The sequence below is a fragment of the Morchella importuna genome, assembly GCF_003444635.1.
Source record: "Morchella importuna strain M04M26 chromosome Unknown Morimp01GS007, whole genome shotgun sequence".
In the NCBI taxonomy this organism is placed as follows: Eukaryota; Fungi; Ascomycota; class Pezizomycetes; order Pezizales; family Morchellaceae; genus Morchella; species Morchella importuna.
In genome coordinates, this window is record NW_025763404.1 from 255,698 (window position 1) to 276,653 (window position 20,956).

At 45.5% G+C, this 20,956-nt stretch overlaps 3 protein-coding genes across 3 annotated transcripts; 2 read left to right on the top strand and 1 right to left on the bottom strand.

Annotated features, from left to right (window-relative positions):
* Window positions 1-15: 15 nt before the first annotated feature.
* Window positions 16-1,109, top strand: LAJ45_03265 (uncharacterized protein; the record flags this gene model as incomplete). The annotated part of the gene is made up of 4 exons (XM_046112852.1): window positions 16-206; window positions 380-410; window positions 481-917; window positions 1,028-1,109. The coding sequence occupies 4 exons, from the start codon at window positions 16-18 to the stop codon at window positions 1,107-1,109; spliced, it is 741 nt and encodes a 246-aa protein (XP_045973729.1).
* A 6,695-nt stretch (window positions 1,110-7,804) lies between these two features.
* LAJ45_03266 (uncharacterized protein) lies at window positions 7,805-11,832 on the top strand (the record flags this gene model as incomplete). The annotated part of the gene is made up of 15 exons (XM_046112853.1): window positions 7,805-8,067; window positions 8,135-8,246; window positions 8,312-8,660; window positions 8,721-8,784; window positions 8,837-9,102; window positions 9,167-9,267; window positions 9,332-9,642; window positions 9,701-9,775; window positions 9,842-9,845; window positions 9,899-10,438; window positions 10,493-10,675; window positions 10,739-11,054; window positions 11,125-11,216; window positions 11,296-11,493; window positions 11,560-11,832. The coding sequence occupies 15 exons, from the start codon at window positions 7,805-7,807 to the stop codon at window positions 11,830-11,832; spliced, it is 3,147 nt and encodes a 1,048-aa protein (XP_045973730.1).
* A 2,166-nt stretch (window positions 11,833-13,998) lies between these two features.
* Window positions 13,999-14,547, bottom strand: LAJ45_03267 (uncharacterized protein; the record flags this gene model as incomplete). The annotated part of the gene is made up of 4 exons (XM_046112854.1): window positions 13,999-14,032; window positions 14,117-14,261; window positions 14,398-14,427; window positions 14,514-14,547. The coding sequence occupies 4 exons, from the start codon at window positions 14,545-14,547 to the stop codon at window positions 13,999-14,001; spliced, it is 243 nt and encodes an 80-aa protein (XP_045973731.1).
* Between the last annotated feature and the right edge of the window lie 6,409 nt (window positions 14,548-20,956).

Sequence of the window (20,956 nt, forward strand, 5' to 3'; positions counted from 1 at the left end):
GGTCCTCTGTGCCCCATGCGGCTCTTGCTCGATGCGGGAATCGATGGCTGTCAGACCCCGGGCCCCACCACAGACACACGGAAACGGGCATCGACATCAACACCATCACCAACAGCAGCAGCAGCATCAACACAGGCACTAATCATGTATCATCTTGCGACTGAGCTCTACTACTACGCCACTAGCAAGGAAGAATACTCCGTCCTGTAAGTTTGAAAGCAAAAACCAATCCGAATACATGATCCCCCTCTCCGCCTCCTACCACCGGAGCTAGCTCCCCCGTGAGTAGAGCTCCTTTCCTCCCTTCTCTCCTCTTCGGCCCGGTACGTATACGGTACCTATCATCAGCAGATGGAGCTGATCAGAATGCTCTCTGTAGTCTTCTCGGCCTCGACAACGCCGGCAAAACCGTTTGTCCACCCCTCCCCCCCCCCCCCCTCCCGCCCAAGACCCTGCTAAACACCATCACCACCCACGCAGACGCTCCTCGAAAAGATCAAATCCCTGTATCTCCCCAACGGCCCCCTGCCCCCCAAAGCCGGCAGCACCATCCCCACCGTCGGCCAGAACGTCTCGCTGATCCCCCTCAGCTCCCCCAGCATCTACCTCAAGCTGTGGGACATTGGCGGGCAGTCGACGCTGCGCAGTCTCTGGAAGTCGTACTACAGCTCGGCGCACGCGATCGTGTTTGTGATTGACTCGACGGACGTGCCGCGCATCGAGAGCGAGGTTGTGGACGTGCTCAAGGAGGTTGTGGAGCACGAGGAGACGGAGGGCGTGCCCGTGCTTGTGCTCGCCAACAAGCAGGACCGCGATGAGAGTTTGGAGATTGCGCAGTTGAAGGAGGTGGTGAATCCGGTGATTGTGAGTTTGGGCGCGAGGGATAGTAGGGTGCTGCCGGTGTCGGCGTTGGAGGGGTGAGTTGTTTTTTACTCTTACTCTCTGTGTTTCTCCCGCGGGGGGGGGGGGGGGGGGTTGGTGTTACGGGTGGATGTGCGGTCGTGCTAACGGTTGTGTTGCGGGGCAGGACGGGCGTGAAGGAGGCTGTGGATTGGCTCAAGACGAGGGTCATGTGGAACAAGGAGTCGAGGCCGCCGACGATGCGCTGATCGTTCTTCTCTCCTTTCTGGTTTTATACTCTTTTTTTTTTTCCCTTATATTTTATTTGTTTGGTTTTTTTTTTTTATTGCTTTGCTTTCTCGTTGATTTCGTTACAAGCGTGCTACTAACTACCCCCCCACACACACCTCAACCCCGATTGGGGGCGGGTAGAGGATAAGGAGTAAAGGTATGGGCTTTATACGAGGGGAGGACTGGCTGCGTTTTTTTTTTTTTTTGTGCGTGTGTTGATTCGTCGTGTTTATGGTTTGTGGTCGGGGAAGGGGGGAAAAGAAGGATGGAATATTAATAAAGGGCGAGATTTATAGCATGGCGGTGTGTTCATGTTTATGTTCATGTGCAGTGAGTGAGTGAGTGAGTGAGTGAGTGGGTGGGTGAGTGAGTGGGCTTTTAGAGTGAAGTAACTACTATGGCTAGCTAGGATGGATAGCTAGGATGGACAGCTGGTGTGCGGTTGCGGTGTCGACTGGGCTAGGTGGTGGTGCACTGGTGGTGATGATGATGATGATGATGGGGTGTTGTATATAGAATCAATGGTATGGTTCTCACGGGATTGTAATTGCAATTGGGGTTTCTTGGCTTGGCTTTTGTAGGAGCTCATCATTCAATCTCTCGGGCCAGCTGGTGGGCGTGTGGGTTTCTCATCAAGTTAATACAGTGGAGTAGCATTCTCGATACAGTATTCTCTCGCTATGTATAAGGATACGACCGGGACCGAGATTCTACATCCTTTGAGAGAATTATCGCTATGGAAAGCTAAGAATTAGGAATTAGGTGTGTTAAGAAGGTTAACGAGACGTGCTGGGCTGTCCTACCTATCCTTAAAGGATATGTATATAGTAAAACCTATCATAACTCCACGTACCCCCGCGGTGGCCGAACTCTGCTGGAATTACTCGGAGGGATGGAATATATTTAGAGAGAGGTGTTTGTTAGCAAACCAAACCACAAGTTAATTTTGTTCCCTCCGCGAACGCTGGAGGTTTGTAATGGTAGGGGTGGGATTTTCGGGGGGGGGGGGGGGGTGGGATTATGGTGGGTTTCTAGCTTTGTAGATACATGTAATACATGTATCCTTATAGCGAGAGATTGCCCCAATTGTAGAATATACAAGTGGTCATGGTGGCCGGTACTATTTATCAGTCCAATATTTTGCTCGGGTAAGCCGCTTTAATTTACGCTTTTGTGTTTTCTCGGTTTGCCTGTCAGTTGGGGCTCTGGGACGGGCATTGTAGGCGAAATACATGTACATCGCTACATCTACTTAATTATAAGTTATACTGGGCAGTAACATGTCGATATCTATGGGGCGGTAAATGTGTCAAAAGTAATTTTACCAACGGTAGGTAGTAAATTATTTTACCACTGATGGTGAAAATATTAATACCAGTATTTATATATGGAGCGGTAAATGATTTTACCAACGGTTGATAGGTTATCTACCACCGGTGGTATAAGTACTGAATTTCAGTCCTTGTGCCAGTATAAACACTGAATTTCAATCTTTATGCTGCGCTATCCTTCATTAGTAGATGTTCAATCATGAATGCCAACACTTATGAAAGGTCCCCACCGGTGGACAATAGGACTCATACATTAGCATTATATAGCCCCTTTTGGCCAAAGGTCTGTGCTTTTATCCGTTATAAGGTATAAATGATGGCATTGTTTTCACCACCGGTGGTAAAACGATTTACTACCGTTGGTAAAACTACTTTTGACACATTTACCGCTCCATATATTTATACCTTATAATGCCAATTTTTATGATAAAGGCACAGATCTTTTGGGCCCATATAATGCCAATATATATGAAAATTTTCCACCGGTGGGAAATGTGCTAATGTAAGATAGCGCATGACAGTACAATGACTGAAATTCAGTGCTTATATATACCACCGGTGGTAAATAATTCACTACCGTTGGTAAAATTACTCTTGACACATTTACCGCTCCATAGATATCTTCCACAATTCCCTTTCAGTTCCTGGTTCGGTTCAATCTCGCTGCTTGTATTATTTTAATTTCCCCCATCAATTCATTCGCGGACCCGTAAAGAAAGAACCTACCAACAACTTTGAACTCGTTACCCAGTTGAACAGAAAGTCGGACAGGTTGGGCAGAAATTCTAGCTACAAGTATTTAGCCAATAAAAGATGCAGGACTTTCTTTCCGGGTTCAAGTGCTCGACCCCCTGTTCAACTCGTGTAGCTAAAACTCTCTAATGATGTGTTTTATCCAACACAATTGCAACATGTTTCACATGAAACAAAAAGTCCTCTCAATCAACCAATCAAAAGCTTTAAAGGGTGCATGCATATATATATATGCAGGTTATAATTATATACTTATTAGTACGCCATCAGAAATGAAATGACTTCACACACACACACACACAATTATATACTTATTAGATATCCTTATAGATTGCAGTAATAGAGTGTCCTCAATTGTAGTATATGTGTAGATGGGCAACCCAAAACGAGTCGGTACGGGCAAATTTCTCAATATAAGTATATTCTCGATAGTAGCACATGAAAATCCGTTTCCGACCATTGCATGCTACTATCGTGACTCCACTGTATACAATTGAATTAGATCTTATAATAGTTGCGCGGTGTACTTTAGAGCACATGACAACTGACGAGAAGCTCAAACAGTGTAGCTAAAACCCTCTATTCTACCAAAAAGATTCGATCATCAAGTTAATATAGAATTGAGTTATGCCAAAAAGAAATTCGATCAGTGCATACATATGTAAGCCTGAGTGCAATTTGCGTCATGGCCCTCGGATGCAAACCATGTAGAGTAGCTTTGTTTCTGCACTTTTGTCGTCAGGCCCGTGCCGGTGGAATGGGGGCGCCGGCGGCGGGGAGGTGGGAACTACTTGATTTAGAGTTAGAAGGTGGTCGTGAAGAACACCTCCGGTTAGTGGCGGGGTTTCTCTCCATATGCATGCAACTATATTACCTATATATACCATCCACATTATTCCAATTTTTTGTGGGGTCGCATCTGCTCTACATATCTATGCATATCATCTTTGTGCATGTGTTTGTGTGTGTGTGTCTGTGTGCTGATCCGCAGATATCGGAAAATCCTCCTGCTCAATTGATCAGGCTACATGAGATACATGGATGTAGGTACATTTCCGAGTGATTTCCTGTGATTGTATACGAACCTCAATATTGCAATACTGTTACGGCTGAAGTAGCACCCAATTTATAAACCAGACTTTAAGGTCCAGGCGCTGCTTGGGTTGGGGGTTGGGCCACAAACGAGTACCTAGTACATGTACAGTAGAGTACGTACATGATGTAGTGAACCTACTTAAGATCTACGTACATCTAAAGTAGTGAACCTTGTTTGGTTTTAAATTTGTTTCGCCGCCAAGGCCCACCGTCTGATCCCTAGCCCTTGCACGATCCTCTGCCTATCATGGCGTGTCCAGGTATACTTTCTGCGGTGTAGCTCGAAGTTACGTAGAGCACTTTCTGCGCGGTTACATGATGTGTGCCAATCTCAGTCTCATTCACAGACCTACATACCGCCATAACTCGAAAAATTGGCCATCTCCGGCCAGGGATTATCGCTCGAGTTATTGATTGAATGGCATTGATATGCATCAGAAGTTTTCCATACAAGTAATTGTGATCTCTGGAAGCTAACCAACCCCCCGAGTTATGCATGGTGGTATTCGTCAATCCATCCATATATACACAAAATATAACACGCAATGTCATGAATCTCAACAGAGCACGTACCACTACATGCAATACACATATAGACATATGCACTCTCTCTTTCAGAATTGGGTACATCCCGCATCCGCCACCACTGTCGATATCGATAGTTCAGACAAATCAACAAAGTTCAGCTATATATCTAATTACACAGCATACGCCATGCCATCTCTTTCATGTACTTTTCAGCTCCTCATGGACCGTTTATACGTCTCCCTTCTGCAAGGCTAAAGCCGATACAGTTTGTGCGGCATCGAGTGTTTGCCGGTTTTGTAATGTGCACCGACGGGGATTATGGAGATGATCTTCGATCTCTTGCGCAATTGCTTGTGTCGGAGTGAAGAGCCTCGAAAGGCCCATCATGCTGTAATACCTCGGCAAAGGAACCGAGCGGCTGCATGCTGTTTTTCTGCCCTTTTTGTTTTTTTGTTTTGTGGTACGTTACGCTGGCCACGGCTCCACCCAGCAACTACCATTGGTTCCCCCGAGGATGAGGATCTCCAGATCGACAGGCTCAAAAACTATACCGGAATTAGCTCAGCCGAATGTAGCTTCTTTTCGTCTAAGCAGCGTCAATGCTTCGTAAATATCCCGTTGCCCACAGCTGTTACAGCGGGACAGGCCGGCCAATCGAATGGTTATCGTGATGTGTTCGGTGCAATTCCAATTGACACAGCGGAACTTCCCCTCGTAAGTACCAATCCCCTTGTATAACAGCGTTATATGGCAATGCCATCAATTGATCAAAACTTGAATTGATATGGGATTCATCTAGAACACGGAGAAGATAACAAAAAAAAAACTAGCACGCAGAAGACAATCCTCTCGCTAAGCTTAGGGAAAAGGAAGTAAAGTGTCTCATGTTCCAAGCTTCTTCCACAAGACGGGAACTCGCCCTAAGTGCCGAACTTACATACTTACAAGTAGGTAAATCCCAATTCTCCTGCTCCGCCAGCGCTAGATCTTCTTGCCGATTATCCCTCCATAGCTCTTGGACGGCAAAGCGGGAGAGATAATCCTCAGACATGCATGCAGCTCAACCCCAATCGTCCCCAGGGTGCATCTATCAAACCCCTAATCGTCGCCCAGTTTTTCCTTTGTACAAGAATTGAAACGAAATTAACTTGGTCCCGAATATTATCGATTAACTCTGACCAAATCTATTACTCTAGCTGGTAACTACTCTGCAGCTCAATCATACAGTATCACTCGATGGAATACGGAGATTATTGAGTATGGGGTCATACAGTGTGCCATCCTTCTTGCCGTTACTAGCATTGGATATAGTTTTCAGTGTGCTGTCGGTATTTCCAACTAGGGGTTCCCGATGCTGCCGGTATAGCTTGCATTGGGGCAGTTATCATCAATAACTTATGAGACCTGCTACTTATTAGTTATGAGCTCTTTAGAGAGGTCTTTATTTTATGCCTTCGCTTCTGTCAGAGGATAAATGAATCAGACAAAAATGGTGGCATTGCTCAAGATTAGGTTTGCAATCCTAGACTCACATGTTTGACAAACAGTAAGGCCACTATATGAGTGTGCTAGTGAAGGAATATTATAAGATAGGAATATACGATCGCTAATCTAGAGTATGTACAGCCCATAGATTTATGCCGGTGTAGCTTTCTTCGCTTAAGTGTTATAAACTCCAGAAAAGAAAATCGGTCCGTTCCATCAAAATGTGGAATGCCCCTAGGTTGGCTGCCCTGCATGACCGGGGGTAGGTATCCATGTAGTAAGACATATATATTGGTATGATTAAAACTTATCTTATCATATATATTGAGTCTTTGACACTTCTGCTGCGCTGCATTTATGGGATCCCGAGTTTTTTTTAACTTCCAACCATTACCCCTCATGATGTACGATCTTACCATTGGTTATCGGCGCATATGCATCGATCAAGCGAAGCTCATTGTAAACCTAATTGCCGAAGGGTACGGTAGAATGCCTTAATTCTCAACACAGCCGTATGACTACAGTAGGTGTTGACTTAATGTATGTATACCACCAACAGATATACTTTTTTCAGCTCTAACAATATACCAAAAGTTGGTTGTGTTGCGACATGGGCCGAGATGCATGGACATGGAGAAGCGGCTTTTAAATGCATACCCGTGCAATATTACCCGCAATGATTGGGCGAATACTCTTGTTTGAGTTCCTGCTCCTGGATGACTACTATGCTTCAATACCTGTGTTTTTTCTAATCGATTGGATAGATGTATCTAAATGCCCAACCAAAATCTATCGAAATAATTAAAGGCTCAGTGGAATTGAGAGGTGCTCAATTGATCAAATGCAACAAACTATACAGGTCGGAGAGAAATCAAAGCTGAAAACCCGAGCTTCCGGGTGTCCAGAGAAGTAGGGAGCACAACAGCATTATGGTTGCGGATCAGTGCAGTTGCCAATATGATCTACATAAATTGATCTCTTTCGATGTGCGAGCAAGAAAACGTGCATCCAGAGACAGGTGCGTTTTTGTTTATTCTATTCTGTGCGGCAGATATGCACTCACAAGAAACAAATTGTACAAATATTTCTAATTACAGTTGTAGGTGCAGTTGAAAATCCGGTCGCACAAAGATCATTGATGCACAAAGATGATAACGCCTGATTAGTACTCAAGGTTTAATTGGGTATGTGTGCGACCTCTCTTTGGCTAGCATTACCTGATTGGTTACAACTGCCAATACTGCGGCAGCAATGAGGAATGAAGTCAGCATCGATAGCTCGGCCTCATAAAAATTGATTTCAATTTTATATTCCCAGTTTTAATCTCGAATCCTATATAATGGCCATCGTTCCCTCCTCGCCTCTTCATTCTCCTCCATCACTCCAGCTCAGTCATCCCTCAACTTGGCCTCCTCTGATATCTTTCGAACAAAACATCTTGTCCAATCTTTTTTTGAGCTAGATCTCATTATACCTCCGTCATGGCAGGATTTTCTGATCCTCTCAACTTTTGCAAAGCAGAAGACTACTACAGTGTTGCGCTAGACTGGAAGGGCCCTCAAAAAATCATTGGAGTAGACACTACTCCTCCAAAGAGCACCAAGTTCCCCAAAAACTGGCATGGAGTGAACTTGAGATTCGATGATGGGACTTTAGGTGTGGTTCAGTTCATTAGGCCGTGCGTTTGGAGGGTTAGATACGACCCTGGTTTCAAGACCTCTGACGAGTATGGTGATGAGAATACGTGAGTTACCCCATATGTCATTATTGGTAGCGAAAAACATATGCTAATCAACTAACGAGACATATAGGAGGACAATTGTGCAAGATTATATGAGTACTCTGAGTAATAAATTGGATACTTATAGAGGTCTTACGTGGGAAACCAAGTGTGAGGATTCGGGTGATTTCTTTACCTTCTCAGTAAGTGCCAGTACTGCTATAGCTCCGCTATATATATAACACCACTAACTAACTGCCCTAAATAGTCCAAGGTCACCGCCGTTGAAAAATCCGAGCGGACCCGCAACAAGGTCGGCGATGGCCTCAGAATTCACCTATGGAAAAGCCCTTTCCGCATCCAAGTAGTGCGCACCTTGACCCCTTTGAAGGATCCTTACCCCATTCCAAATGTAGCCGCAGCCGAAGCCCGTGTGTCCGACAAGGTCGTTTGGCAAACGTCTCCCAAGACATTCAGAAAGAACCTGCATCCGCAACACAAGATGCTAAAGGATACAGTTCTTGACATTGTCAAACCTGGACATGGCGAGTATGTGGGGTGGGGAGAGATGGGAGGTATCCAGTTTATGAAGGAGCCAACGTTCATGAACTATTTTAGTAAGCCCCGAAGAGGTTCCTTATAAATTCTTGGTGGTCATTTTTACTAACCCAGTGTAGACTTCGACAATATGCAATACCAGCAAGTCTATGCCCAAGGTGCTCTCGATTCTCGCGAGCCGCTGTAAGTACCGTCCTGTGGCACGACTTAACCCAATAACTAATCTTTCAACAAGGTACCACTCGGATCCCTTCTATCTTGATGTGAACTCCAACCCGGAGCACAAGAATATCACGGCAACCTTTATCGATAACTACTCTCAAATTGCCATCGACTTTGGAAAGACCAACTCAGGCTACATCAAGCTGGGAACCAGGTATGGTGGTATCGATTGTTACGGTATCAGTGCGGATACGGTCCCGGAAATTGTACGACTTTATACAGGTCTTGTTGGACGTTCAAAGTTGAAGCCCAGATATATTCTCGGGGCCCATCAAGCCTGTAAGTCCTTCCCCTCATGAGTGATTTATCAGACTTGCATAATAAACTAACCTCGTTTTCAAAGGTTATGGATACCAACAGGAAAGTGACTTGTATTCTGTGGTCCAGCAGTACCGTGACTGTAAATTTCCACTTGACGGGATTCACGTCGATGTCGATGTTCAGGTAAATGGCCATGGTATCATTGAAGCTTTGAGAAATGTTCTAACTGTGTTTATAACATTCCTAGGACGGCTTCAGAACTTTCACCACCAACCCACACACTTTCCCTAACCCCAAAGAGATGTTTACTAACTTGAGGAATAATGGAATCAAGTGCTCCACCAATATCACTCCTGTTATCAGCATTAACAACAGAGAGGGTGGATACAGTACCCTCCTTGAGGGAGTTGACAAAAAATACTTTATCATGGACGACAGATATACCGAGGGAACAAGTGGGAATGCGAAGGATGTTCGGTACATGTACTACGGTGGTGGTAATAAGGTTGAGGTCGATCCTAATGATGTTAATGGTCGGCCAGACTTTAAAGACAACTAGTAAGTTGTTTATTTGACTACGATAGGTAACCCGTAAGCGGCATTAACATATTTGTAGTGACTTCCCCGCGAACTTCAACAGCAAACAATACCCCTATCATGGTGGTGTGAGCTACGGTTATGGAACGGTAGTGTAAGTGACGATATCTCACCAACATAATGAAATTTATAAGGACTAACTAGACACAAAAATTTGTAGGCAGGTTTTTACCCGGACCTCAACAGAAAGGAGGTTCGTATCTGGTGGGGAATGCAGTACAAGTATCTCTTCGATATGGGACTGGAATTTGTGTGGCAAGACATGACTACCCCAGCAATCCACACATCATATGGAGACATGAAAGGGTTGCCCACCCGTCTACTCGTCACCTCAGACTCCGTCACCAATGCCTCTGAGAAAAAGCTCGCAATTGAAACTTGGGCTCTCTACTCCTACAATCTCCACAAAGCAACTTGGCATGGTCTTAGTCGTCTCGAATCTCGTAAGAACAAACGAAACTTCATCCTCGGGCGTGGAAGTTATGCCGGAGCCTATCGTTTTGCTGGTCTCTGGACTGGGGATAATGCAAGTAACTGGGAATTCTGGAAGATATCGGTCTCTCAAGTTCTTTCTCTGGGCCTCAATGGTGTGTGCATCGCGGGGTCTGATACGGGTGGTTTTGAACCCTACCGTGATGCAAATGGGGTCGAGGAGAAATACTGTAGCCCAGAGCTACTCATCAGGTGGTATACTGGTTCATTCCTCTTGCCGTGGCTCAGGAACCATTATGTCAAAAAGGACAGGAAATGGTTCCAGGTAATCTATCCTTTCTTATCTTTGAAGCATTGAAGATACTAAGATATAATCTAGGAACCATACGCGTACCCCAAGCATCTTGAAACCCATCCAGAACTCGCAGACCAAGCATGGCTCTATAAATCCGTTTTGGAGATCTGTAGGTACTATGTGGAGCTTAGATACTCCCTCATCCAACTACTTTACGACTGCATGTTTCAAAACGTAGTCGACGGTATGCCAATCACCAGATCTATGGTATGTATTCTATCCTAGGCTTCCAGAGCAACATATGCTAACCAATTGAACCTGGGTTTCTAGCTCTTGACCGATACTGAGGATACCACCTTCTTCAACGAGAGCCAAAAGTTCCTCGACAACCAATATATGGCTGGTGACGACATTCTTGTTGCACCCATCCTCCACAGTCGCAAAGAAATTCCAGGCGAAAACAGAGATGTCTATCTCCCTCTTTACCACACCTGGTACCCCTCAAATTTGAGACCATGGGACGATCAAGGAGTCGCTTTGGGGAATCCTGTCGAAGGTGGTAGTGTCATCAATTATACTGCTAGGATTGTTGCACCCGAGGATTATAATCTCTTCCACAGCGTGGTACCAGTCTACGTTAGAGAGGGTAAGCAGTAAAATAATCTCTTCCCAGTTTCAAATACATTTAGCTAGTAACTAACGCTATGAACCTACAGGTGCCATCATCCCGCAAATCGAAGTACGCCAATGGACTGGCCAGGGGGGAGCCAACCGCATCAAGTTCAACATCTACCCTGGAAAGGATAAGGTAAAATTCAATGATCACCCTGCATCTATTCCATCGCTGGTTTTCTTTACCCTTACTGACTTCATTCCTCAAAATACAGGAGTACTGTACCTATCTTGATGATGGTGTTAGCCGTGATAGTGCGCCGGAAGACCTCCCACAGTACAAAGAGACCCACGAACAGTCGAAGGTTGAAGGCGCGGAAATCGCAAAGCAGATTGGAAAGAAGACGGGTTACAACATCTCAGGAACCGACCCAGAAGCAAAGGGTTATCACCGCAAAGTTGCTGTCACACAAGTAATACCGCCCTTGACTTGTATCACTTCCTGACATCATGCTAATATTTCTCTGTTTACCTCAAAGACGTCAAAAGACAAGACGCGTACTGTCACTATTGAGCCAAAACACAATGGATACGACCCTTCCAAAGAGGTGGGTGATTATTATACCATCATTCTTTGGTACGCACCAGGTTTCGATGGCAGCATCGTCGATGTGAGCAAGACGACTGTGAATGTTGAGGGTGGGGTGGAGCACCAAGTTTATAAGAACTCCGATTTACATACGGTTGTTATCGACGTGAAGGAGGTGATCGGTACCACAAAGAGCGTCAAGATCACATGTACTGCCGCTTAAGGTCTTTTCTTGGGGGCGGGAGGGGAGACCTTCGAAATGTATACGGGAGTGGTAACTCCGGGAAAATGGTGATATGGGGGATCAAGTTGGAGGGGAATCTGTTTATTTCTTTATTTCTTTATTTACTGGATTGGAAAATAGGGAGCACAGTTCTGACTGGATTGGTTTGATTGTTGGCCTCTACGGGTTCTCTTTACTTTGTCTGGAAATCCAATTTATTGTTATGCGAATAGTTGTCCCATGTGCTCGAGTGATAGTTTGTGAAGTAAAGCGGCAGGAAAGACATGCCGTACTTTTGGGGGGCCGGCAGGTAGAAAAATGACTCTTCCGCACATAAAGAAAGATTGGTAATGCGAGAGCTCTTTTTTAATAAATACAAATCCGAAAGAATAAGTTTCAAGAAAAGACCGGCATAAACATAAAACATGGTACGTAACACCCCTTAGATGAAGATCTAGATCTAGAAAGGTTCAAAGAGGAAATTACATTGAAGACTATACTTGATCTTAGAAGTTCTATTGTTACCTCTTATGTATATGTATATATATAATTCCTATTATTCCACCAGAACTAAGCACTCAGCGCAGTTACCGATCGGCCGGTTAGCACTACTCGCCAAGGTTAGTAAGCATATTATATCGATGGCCTGTAAATACACCCTCGTTAGGTACTTGTAGTTTACTGTCTCGGTATGTATAATATATGTGGCCATGTCCATACGGGATGGTGGTATATGACTGGTTGTGCACGCAATCGTGATTTCAACGCGCCTTTTCACAACAGATATTCGCAATCCGTTCCATTCAATATACCCCGAGCTGGATCGTGTCTGATCTACAAAATGCAGAAATGTCTGAATCGAAGCTGACAAAGAAATCTGAACACGTAATCTACCCCCGGGGGGGGGGCAGGGGTCTTCCATTGGAGGAATTGTCGTGTAGACATAATTACTACCCATCGGTTGATGGGGGAGTAATATTCCAAGGTACGTCTTATCGATTGGTGAGAAAGAGCTGCGTCGTTCGGTAGATATTGCCTGCCCTGAGTGAGTACCTACTTGCATGTCCAAGCCTTCTTGCTTGTCCCTACATGAAAGGCGAACTGTAACTGTAAGACTTTTCGAACTGGGATACCTATCTACTTGTGTCCGTGCTTCAGTATGCACATACAGGTTGTAGAGTACGTGGATCCGGAGACCGGTCCAATGAATTAGAAACCACCTTTGAGTCTCCCAGCAAGTGGTGGGGGTTAGCTAAGTCTGGTATGATGACGAGACAGCTACTCTACCTGCATGTACTCTACTCTACTTGCTCAAGATTCCCTGCATTCTTTGTACTCTAGACTACATATCTACCCTCCCTCTCCCAATTTCAGACTGATCCCCGTCACGGTGTGCACGCGCCATCTCTAGATCATCATCTTTCGATGAGCGCACAAGACCTCCGGATACCTAGAGAGGGCATACGCATTGGAGTAGAGTAGGTAGCTGAAAAACAGCGGCTTCTGAATAGCCAGAGCAGGGTATTCCTAGTATTCTATTCCTCTCAGCCGTCGTGCAGTCAAATGGACTCTTAAACTCAGGTGCCCAGGTCACTAGATACCCGCACCATGACGTTTTCCTTGTAAAAAAAACTGGAAGGCCCCATCTCCCCGCATTTGTAAGTTACCAAGCCACTGAACATTCCTCCGACCCTATGGGAAAAGATAAGGAGTGATTCAAGGGAAAAAAATTAATTGGATGGATAATGGCAACTACATCCCCACTTAAGTGCTTAAAATTCTCTTTGGATAGCTAGCTGCAGGGTCTGTCTCAATATTGTCTGCCGAATCCCTATCAGGTCCACATCTAGCTGGCAGCTTTTACCCGTTCAAGACGAACCCGGATCCGGGGCCAGCCCCTTCTCATGTAAGTAGTCTGGTACTTCTTCGTATTCGGCTAGTCAAGAACCGTCCTCAGTCAAGCTCAGCTGGTAGTGGCACCACTATATTTAGGAAAAAATGGGTCATGTTTAGTAAACATTTTCAACTTTTTTTCGACAAGAAGACATTGAGTACGTACTTTCCATGATTCAGTGCCTCGAGTATTGTACTTGCTTAGGACGATAGCTCACATTCTCGCTTTGGGGATGTATAAGCGTAGGACGAGCCAAAACCCCGTCAGTCGTATCATGAGCTCGAGTGGAAGGACTTCCAGACAACCCTAAAAGCTCCGATAGGAAGAAACATTAGCACCCCACAAACGGAGCTAATTGCCCCTCCACCCCATAACTTCGAGAAAACAAACCCAGAACATTCAACGGCAGAAGATACGCAATGATCATCTGGCAACTGCTTATTTTTGCCCCCCGTTTTGATGGGCACTTGGTCAAACATTCCTTCTTCAGCAAGGTCGACCCATGCAGTTATTTGATGTAAGGGATGCTCGGGATCTATTGAGATCTCAATGCAAAAGCTTGAGCGTCAAGTCGTCAGACCCAAGTCCATGGTAACAAGGAAAGACTGGATAGCCGAGCCAGGGTATTCGGCACAGGAGTGTGGTGGAGCAAAGGAACCCTCTTCAGTTACATGTTCTAGATTTTGTGGTAGCTACATGAGCTACGATACCCAGGTCAGTATAAAACAGAACCCTGTAGTGGAAATAGAAAAAGGAAATATTAATCGATGTCGAAACAGAAACGAACCACCTGAGAATTTAGTGTTTCTTGGATCACCCATATAACCCCCCTCCAATACTTGTTTGCTATCTTGTGATAGGTGGTGATATTTCCAAGTAATGGAACCTAGCCCGAAATTCCTGGGCACTGCAGGATCATGGAAGGTCTCAAACCCACCAAACTATTCATGCTGGGAATTGCTCTTCATCTCCTTTGGCTGTTGCTGTTCCACATCGTGTAAGTCAGACAGCAGATGAGCGATCCTCCCGATGTCAGTCCGCCCAACGGGTTCAACAGCCAACAGTATCCCGCCCCTGTAGAGCAGGCAGCACGCCCTTGGGATGCAGGCTGGCATCTGGAGTAAATACCGCGCTTGCATGAGGAAGAAAGGTTCAGACAACGATACACAGAGTACCTACCTCTACATACTTACATACTAACGGCAAAGGTGTACGGTCGTATTGTTAACCTTGCCAGTTCGTCCAGTGTTGCGGGAGGGAGGGAGAAGAGAGACTTTGTTGTATACCTACACCATAGTACCCTACCTGTACGTACACTATGGATTGTACCTACTCTAGAGTACTCAACATACTCTACATCCTGAAGTTGTAGATACGTTACTAGCGCAAAAACCCTTGCCCTGCAGAAGTTAAATTTAGCCAACTGATCGGCCATCACCCGGTCTAGCTGTTGCCAAGCACTGAACGGTGCAGTAGAAGTCGCCATATGTCGACTTGCACTTACACAACACCAGGGACCTGCCCCCATCCTTCTCCTTCCATACCGGGCCAGATGGGAAGGAAAAAACGAGGCAAAAGCGCCTACCGCGATCAAATGCACACCTGACTCACGAACTTTGCAATCGCTTTGCCAAAGCGATCTACGAAATGAAATGTGCTCAGACATGTAGAGTACGTACATGTATGCACTATATAGGGCAATTTTTGCAGCAAATGCACCCATGTCTAGCTACCCGACTGTACCATACTCTGCTCTATATCATTTAGAGAAGGTTCCCCACTGACCGCGAACAGACATTACTAAAATAAGATGGAGGGGTTCCGGTCATCCCGGCAAAAATGAAATAAAAAAATAAAATAAAAAAAGTCAACATCAACAGTACTCTAGGAACCAAAAGGTAAACATCATCGCACATCAAGAGGCTATAATTCACATCACACAAGAACAAACAAATGTGAGATATTAAGAGGCACAGAACGTCTGGGGTCCAGTCAGATTCAAAAACTCCACCTCAAGGATGAAGGAGCAGTCGAGGAGAGGAGGGAAGCGGTTGGTTACGATGCTGCACGTTGCGCAATTAGCCGTGTAACTGTAATCACGAGATTCCTTGGACTATAGACCTATCTTGTCAAACGCGGCGAGAAACGAGGTTTCGGATCCGTAAAAGCAGAGGCATGGTGCATATGATGCTGGCCGTGCATAAACCCATGTGGTGTGCTGTTACAGCTTAGGGTGTGGAGTCAAAATCATATATTCTGTGCAAGGTGACAGTTTGCACAAAAGATATACTTTTTACTCCACACCATTTGCCACAGGGTGTCTTGTATCTGGAGGTTAATTTGGTCGAACCACATTGACTCCCGAGCTCTGGAAAACCTGACGGTGGTGGGTGCCGTGCCATGGAAGCCCGTCATTGTTCCTGACAGCCACATCGAGTTATCAATGCCGAAGAGATGGCCAGAGGGGCATGGATTGTGTATCTCGAACCTGAAGATCTATGATATCTGTTGAGTTATTATTCTTCGTACCTGGCACAGCTGGATTAGTAGAAACAAACAACCAGTTTATCAGGGTCTTAGATCTAATCTTTAATCGCGGATCTAGCCAGATATCGGCACTAAGCGAGCCAATTAAACGGGGACTGCTGACGCTAAGCGAGTGGTAAATGACGTAGCTTTCGGGCAGTTTCGTCCGAAAGCATCAGGCAGGACTCTAGCGACCCGGGCATCAACTTCCTATTTGCATATCTGCACCAGACCCGGCTTCTTTTTTTTTTTTTTTCGTTTCTCCCTAGGTGGTGGATGTGTGTATCATCCCCCGCGATATTGATCGTGCCTAGCCGTACGTGTCTTGAATAGATGAATTGTAGTGCACCTTCTGCACATGTGGGCACTTTATTCTTCCCGTGGGGTGTTGCCTAAATATCAACTTTATGGATATATTTTAACTTTGATATCGGCTTGAATTTGACTACTAATCATGTAGGTGCAATTCAAAGCGAGCATTTTTCCTAGTGTTCTGAGCTTAAAACTCACGATCACTTACAACATCCCAGCAGGAGCATTCCCAGAAAAACTGCTATCGTGAGCTGCTCTTCACAGCATGGGCTCTATGAGGAGGGGGGGCATTCGGCTCACGACCCAATAAGCGTGGGGGGGAATTGACAAGGGTCTAGGAAGGGATATATACGGGACCCTTGTCAGCATTCGCCTCATTCATAATTTTGTTTTCTTATTAAAGGAAGACGACGAAACATTGTCTGTGATAATATGTACCACGAAATGCCCATCTTCTTGCGACATGCACAATCTATGGTTATCTACTACAGACCGAAGATCTCTTTTTGAGTACTGTAATTCATCAAAGTTGAATTGGATCGATCTCAATGGGCAGCAAATGCCTCTGCTGCTTTTAGCCCCCAAGGTCCGTCTCCTGTCATACAACCGAACTTTCATTGAAAATTCCGGGAGCCAGATCATATTCGGAGTTCCTAAGGCGAAACAACTTTAACCCCACCTATATTCTTGATGTGATCCAACTCCATCATGGGACCGGCGGAGAAATGCCCGATACGTTGACTATATATTCACGACCCTACTAAATATTTGCGATTCGCGAAGTTAGCACCAATATCCGTAGATCAGGCGTTTTTTCCCCTACAGTGTTGACAGGGAATTTGCAATTCGAAGCATTCATCTCGCAGTCGTCGCAGACACGGAATATTTGTACGTCACATCGGCCTTCGGGGTGCGGGAAGCATATGCCTTTTTATACTGCGTCTCCGAATTGTATTGCTCTAGTATACAGCCATACATGTATATATGCTGTATTCTCAACTGCCACGTATAGCTATAAACAGAATAATAAGAGGGAGCTAGAGCGGTCTTCGTCCTGGGAGAATGCCTGTCGGTTTATATACCATAGATACCAAACAGGGTTGTCCCCTTCAACCCAAATAGTGATTAACGTAGCCCGTTTTGTGCGACAAACCACAGATACGGGAAAATGCGAAGGAAGTAGGTAAGGAAGTAAGGAAGAAAGGGTCCTTCCCCACGATCTCGAATGGAAAGCCGCATAGACTAGCTTTGTTATGGGTCGGACTGGGCCCGGGGGGGGGGGGGGGGGGGGGGGGCCTTGATTTGCCAATTAATTGTTACCTTGGCTTGGTACTCGCCTTCTTTTCAGACATGATCTACCGGCTTATATTTATCAAGATCCGGGCCTTTTTGGTTTACTATTAGTGCTGCCTGTCTGCGCCGTGAGACAGTAGGCATTGAGTAAAGTCTACCAGGGTATCTTGAATAATACATAGCGATAATATGAGGCTGTCTATTGCCGGTTGAAAACCTTGCAGATGGATTTGTGTAGGATTTGGATGCGAATAGTATTCACCATACACCCATAGTACCTACAGCACATGTATGTACATACAGGTACATATGTACATACATGTACACATAGGGGGAAGGGAAGGGAAGGGAAGGTGGATATTAACTTGCGGATCCCCATGTACAAAATCATCGCGTACTTTCCTCGGTAATAAGATACAAGATGATTTACGAGAGGGTAAATTTACTCATGACCGAAAAAAAAGATTAAGGCCGGAGAGGAGCGCTGGCCGACACAACCTATGATCGGAGCTGCACCAAGGATGTGTGGGCGTTAGCAGAGAGCACTAGAGTAGAGTAAGTACCTACATGTATGTAGTTGTAGTAAAATATGTAGGTTCTACTGTGTGGTCTGCCTATGAAGTGAGCGAGTGAGGTCGGCGGTGAATCGGCAGGGCCGGCTCGGGCAGTCGAACCACTGACAGCCTCAGGCGAGAAGAAAAAATCAGTGCGGAATAAGTAATGGTGGGAGCAGACTATCAATCGTGTAAAGAAGGGCTAATGTCGTCTGAAAGCTCTAAGGAAACAATCATTACTAAATGACGAGTTATTCCGTACGTACATGGCAAAGGAGCGGATCCGGAAGCTGTACCTTATGCACGCACTACAGTAGCACGTCGTCGCTATGCAGGACCCTTTTTTTCTTTTTTCTGCCCCTTCTCCCAAGCTTCGTGTAGCAGCACCCTGCCTCTCCTCCTCCTGAGCTGCTGTTACAAACAAACACTGAGCGTTTTACTTGACATGAGAAACAAATATTAAAACAGTGCTAGAGTGAGTGCGTAGGTATATACATAACGCGGGTTGGACAGTCAATCGATGAGTAAAGTAAGGAAATACTGCTTGGGAGTAGGTACAGCCTAGAGTATGTACTTACCTACAAGTGCGCAGCAGGTACTTTTTCCATGCAATAACACCACCATAGAAAGTAGACTAGCGTTTCAAGATGTTACTTGCGTCCGCCTGTCGTTCGATCTGCTCCCAATAATGCCATGTCTACACGGAATGGTGTGGAAAACTGAGAATAGCTGCCGTGACAGGCGCTCGGTGTTGATGGAAATATGACGCGTCTCTTGTTTGTCCCTCCCTTTTTTTAAAAAAAAAACTTTCTTTTCTATGGACCCGTCCCCAGAGTTCTCTCGATCTCCCAGTACCTCAACGAGCACAACAGACAGATGAAAGCGTAAGATAGCAGATTGATAGAGCATGTGTCTTACGAATTATGAATGGGAACTGTTTAATCATCGACAGCGAGCGCGCTATATAATATTGCATTTCCGCACCGGCGAATTTCGTTTTAGTTTACGGTGTCAATTCTCCAGACTGTATATATACATGAGGTACATGACTTCAATTTTGTAGCTAGGAGATGCACGTGTACATTTACATACATCTATTCTGGTCAAGATAATATCACGTTGTGAAAGATCTTTGAGTTACAATTTGGTGGTGATACTCACGATTATGTTTTAATATCCGCACTCTTTTTTTTTTTTTCTTCCGGACCTTCTTTGCAGGTCTCTGGAATTCCCATGTGCAATCGCGAAGGCCAAAAGACAGGGCCAAGAAACGCTCTCACTTCCTTACAGGCCTAGCTCTCTGCACGGCTAACCGACCGCTCCTTCCTTAGCTTGCCGGTGTAGCACTCACTCTCTCATTCACTTACCTACTCCTGTAAGTAGAATCCTATTTCTTACTCTCTCTCCTTTTTGACAAAAGGGACTGCTCTGCCCCCCCTGCCATTTCTCTCCATTCGGCCTCTGCTCGCCCTGGAGCCGCTTTCTCATTTGTATTATTGTCCATCCCATCTATCTTTCTGCCTGGTGTGTGTGTGTGTGTGTCTGGTCTGGCACTTTGTCTGTACCGTACCTGCTGTACCTGTGCCTGCTTGTGTGCGTGCCTGTGCCTGGCTGCTGTCTCTTCTTTCTTTCTTATTCTTCTTCCCTTTTCCCTTTCTCTTCCCTCCTCTAACCTAACTCTCTTCTCACAACTTTTTTTCCCCAACCCTCCATATCTCTCCTACCTGCTCTTGTCTTCTCCGCAGCAGCAGGTCTTTCCTTTCTACTCGACTTCCCTCGTTAAGCCACCATTTCACTCGCTTGTATTCCTCCTGGTCAGTCAGACACCCTTATTCGAACCCTTTCAATCCCTTCCCACTGAACCCACACATAACACCCCTCCACCCCCTTCACTCACCCCCCCCCCCCCCTATCCCTGTTGTTGCATACGCACCTACAACTACTTTGCAACCACCGACGCTCATTCACTTCCTCAACCTCTACCGTCACCTTCTCTTCACTATCCCCCCTTGGCTGCAACAAAAGTAGCCCTCCCCCCTCCCCACCCCACACTCCCCTCCCCCCATCTCTCTTCTTGATATCTTCTTCAACAATTGGTTGTCGTGGAAGTGGAAACAAACATCTAGGAAACACATAAACCAATACCATTCGTTCATTAATTCCCCCTTCGCCCAGCCCCCAATTAACGACCTGGCACGACGAGCTGAGCGGAACTAACTCCATTCTCCTCCACATTCAGGCTTTTGTACTTGGGTCCTCTGTGTCCGTTCATCGTGTTTAATCCTTCGCTTCTTGTGAACATTTTGCCTTATTTTCTTTAATCTGATCCGAGCCGGATTCCTGTGATCATACATTGCAGAGCGTCTCTTCTTCCAAGAGAGAAAGGGGTTCGTTTAATCCTTTCCTGATCCATTCCTTACCCTTTAGCAGCCTCATCATGCCTTGAAATCAGAATACCTGTCCTCCACCAATTTTTATCGGTCAATCTTTTCTTCGCCAGCGTGTTCATGGAAGGCCTTTTGAAGAAATCTTGATCGACTGACAC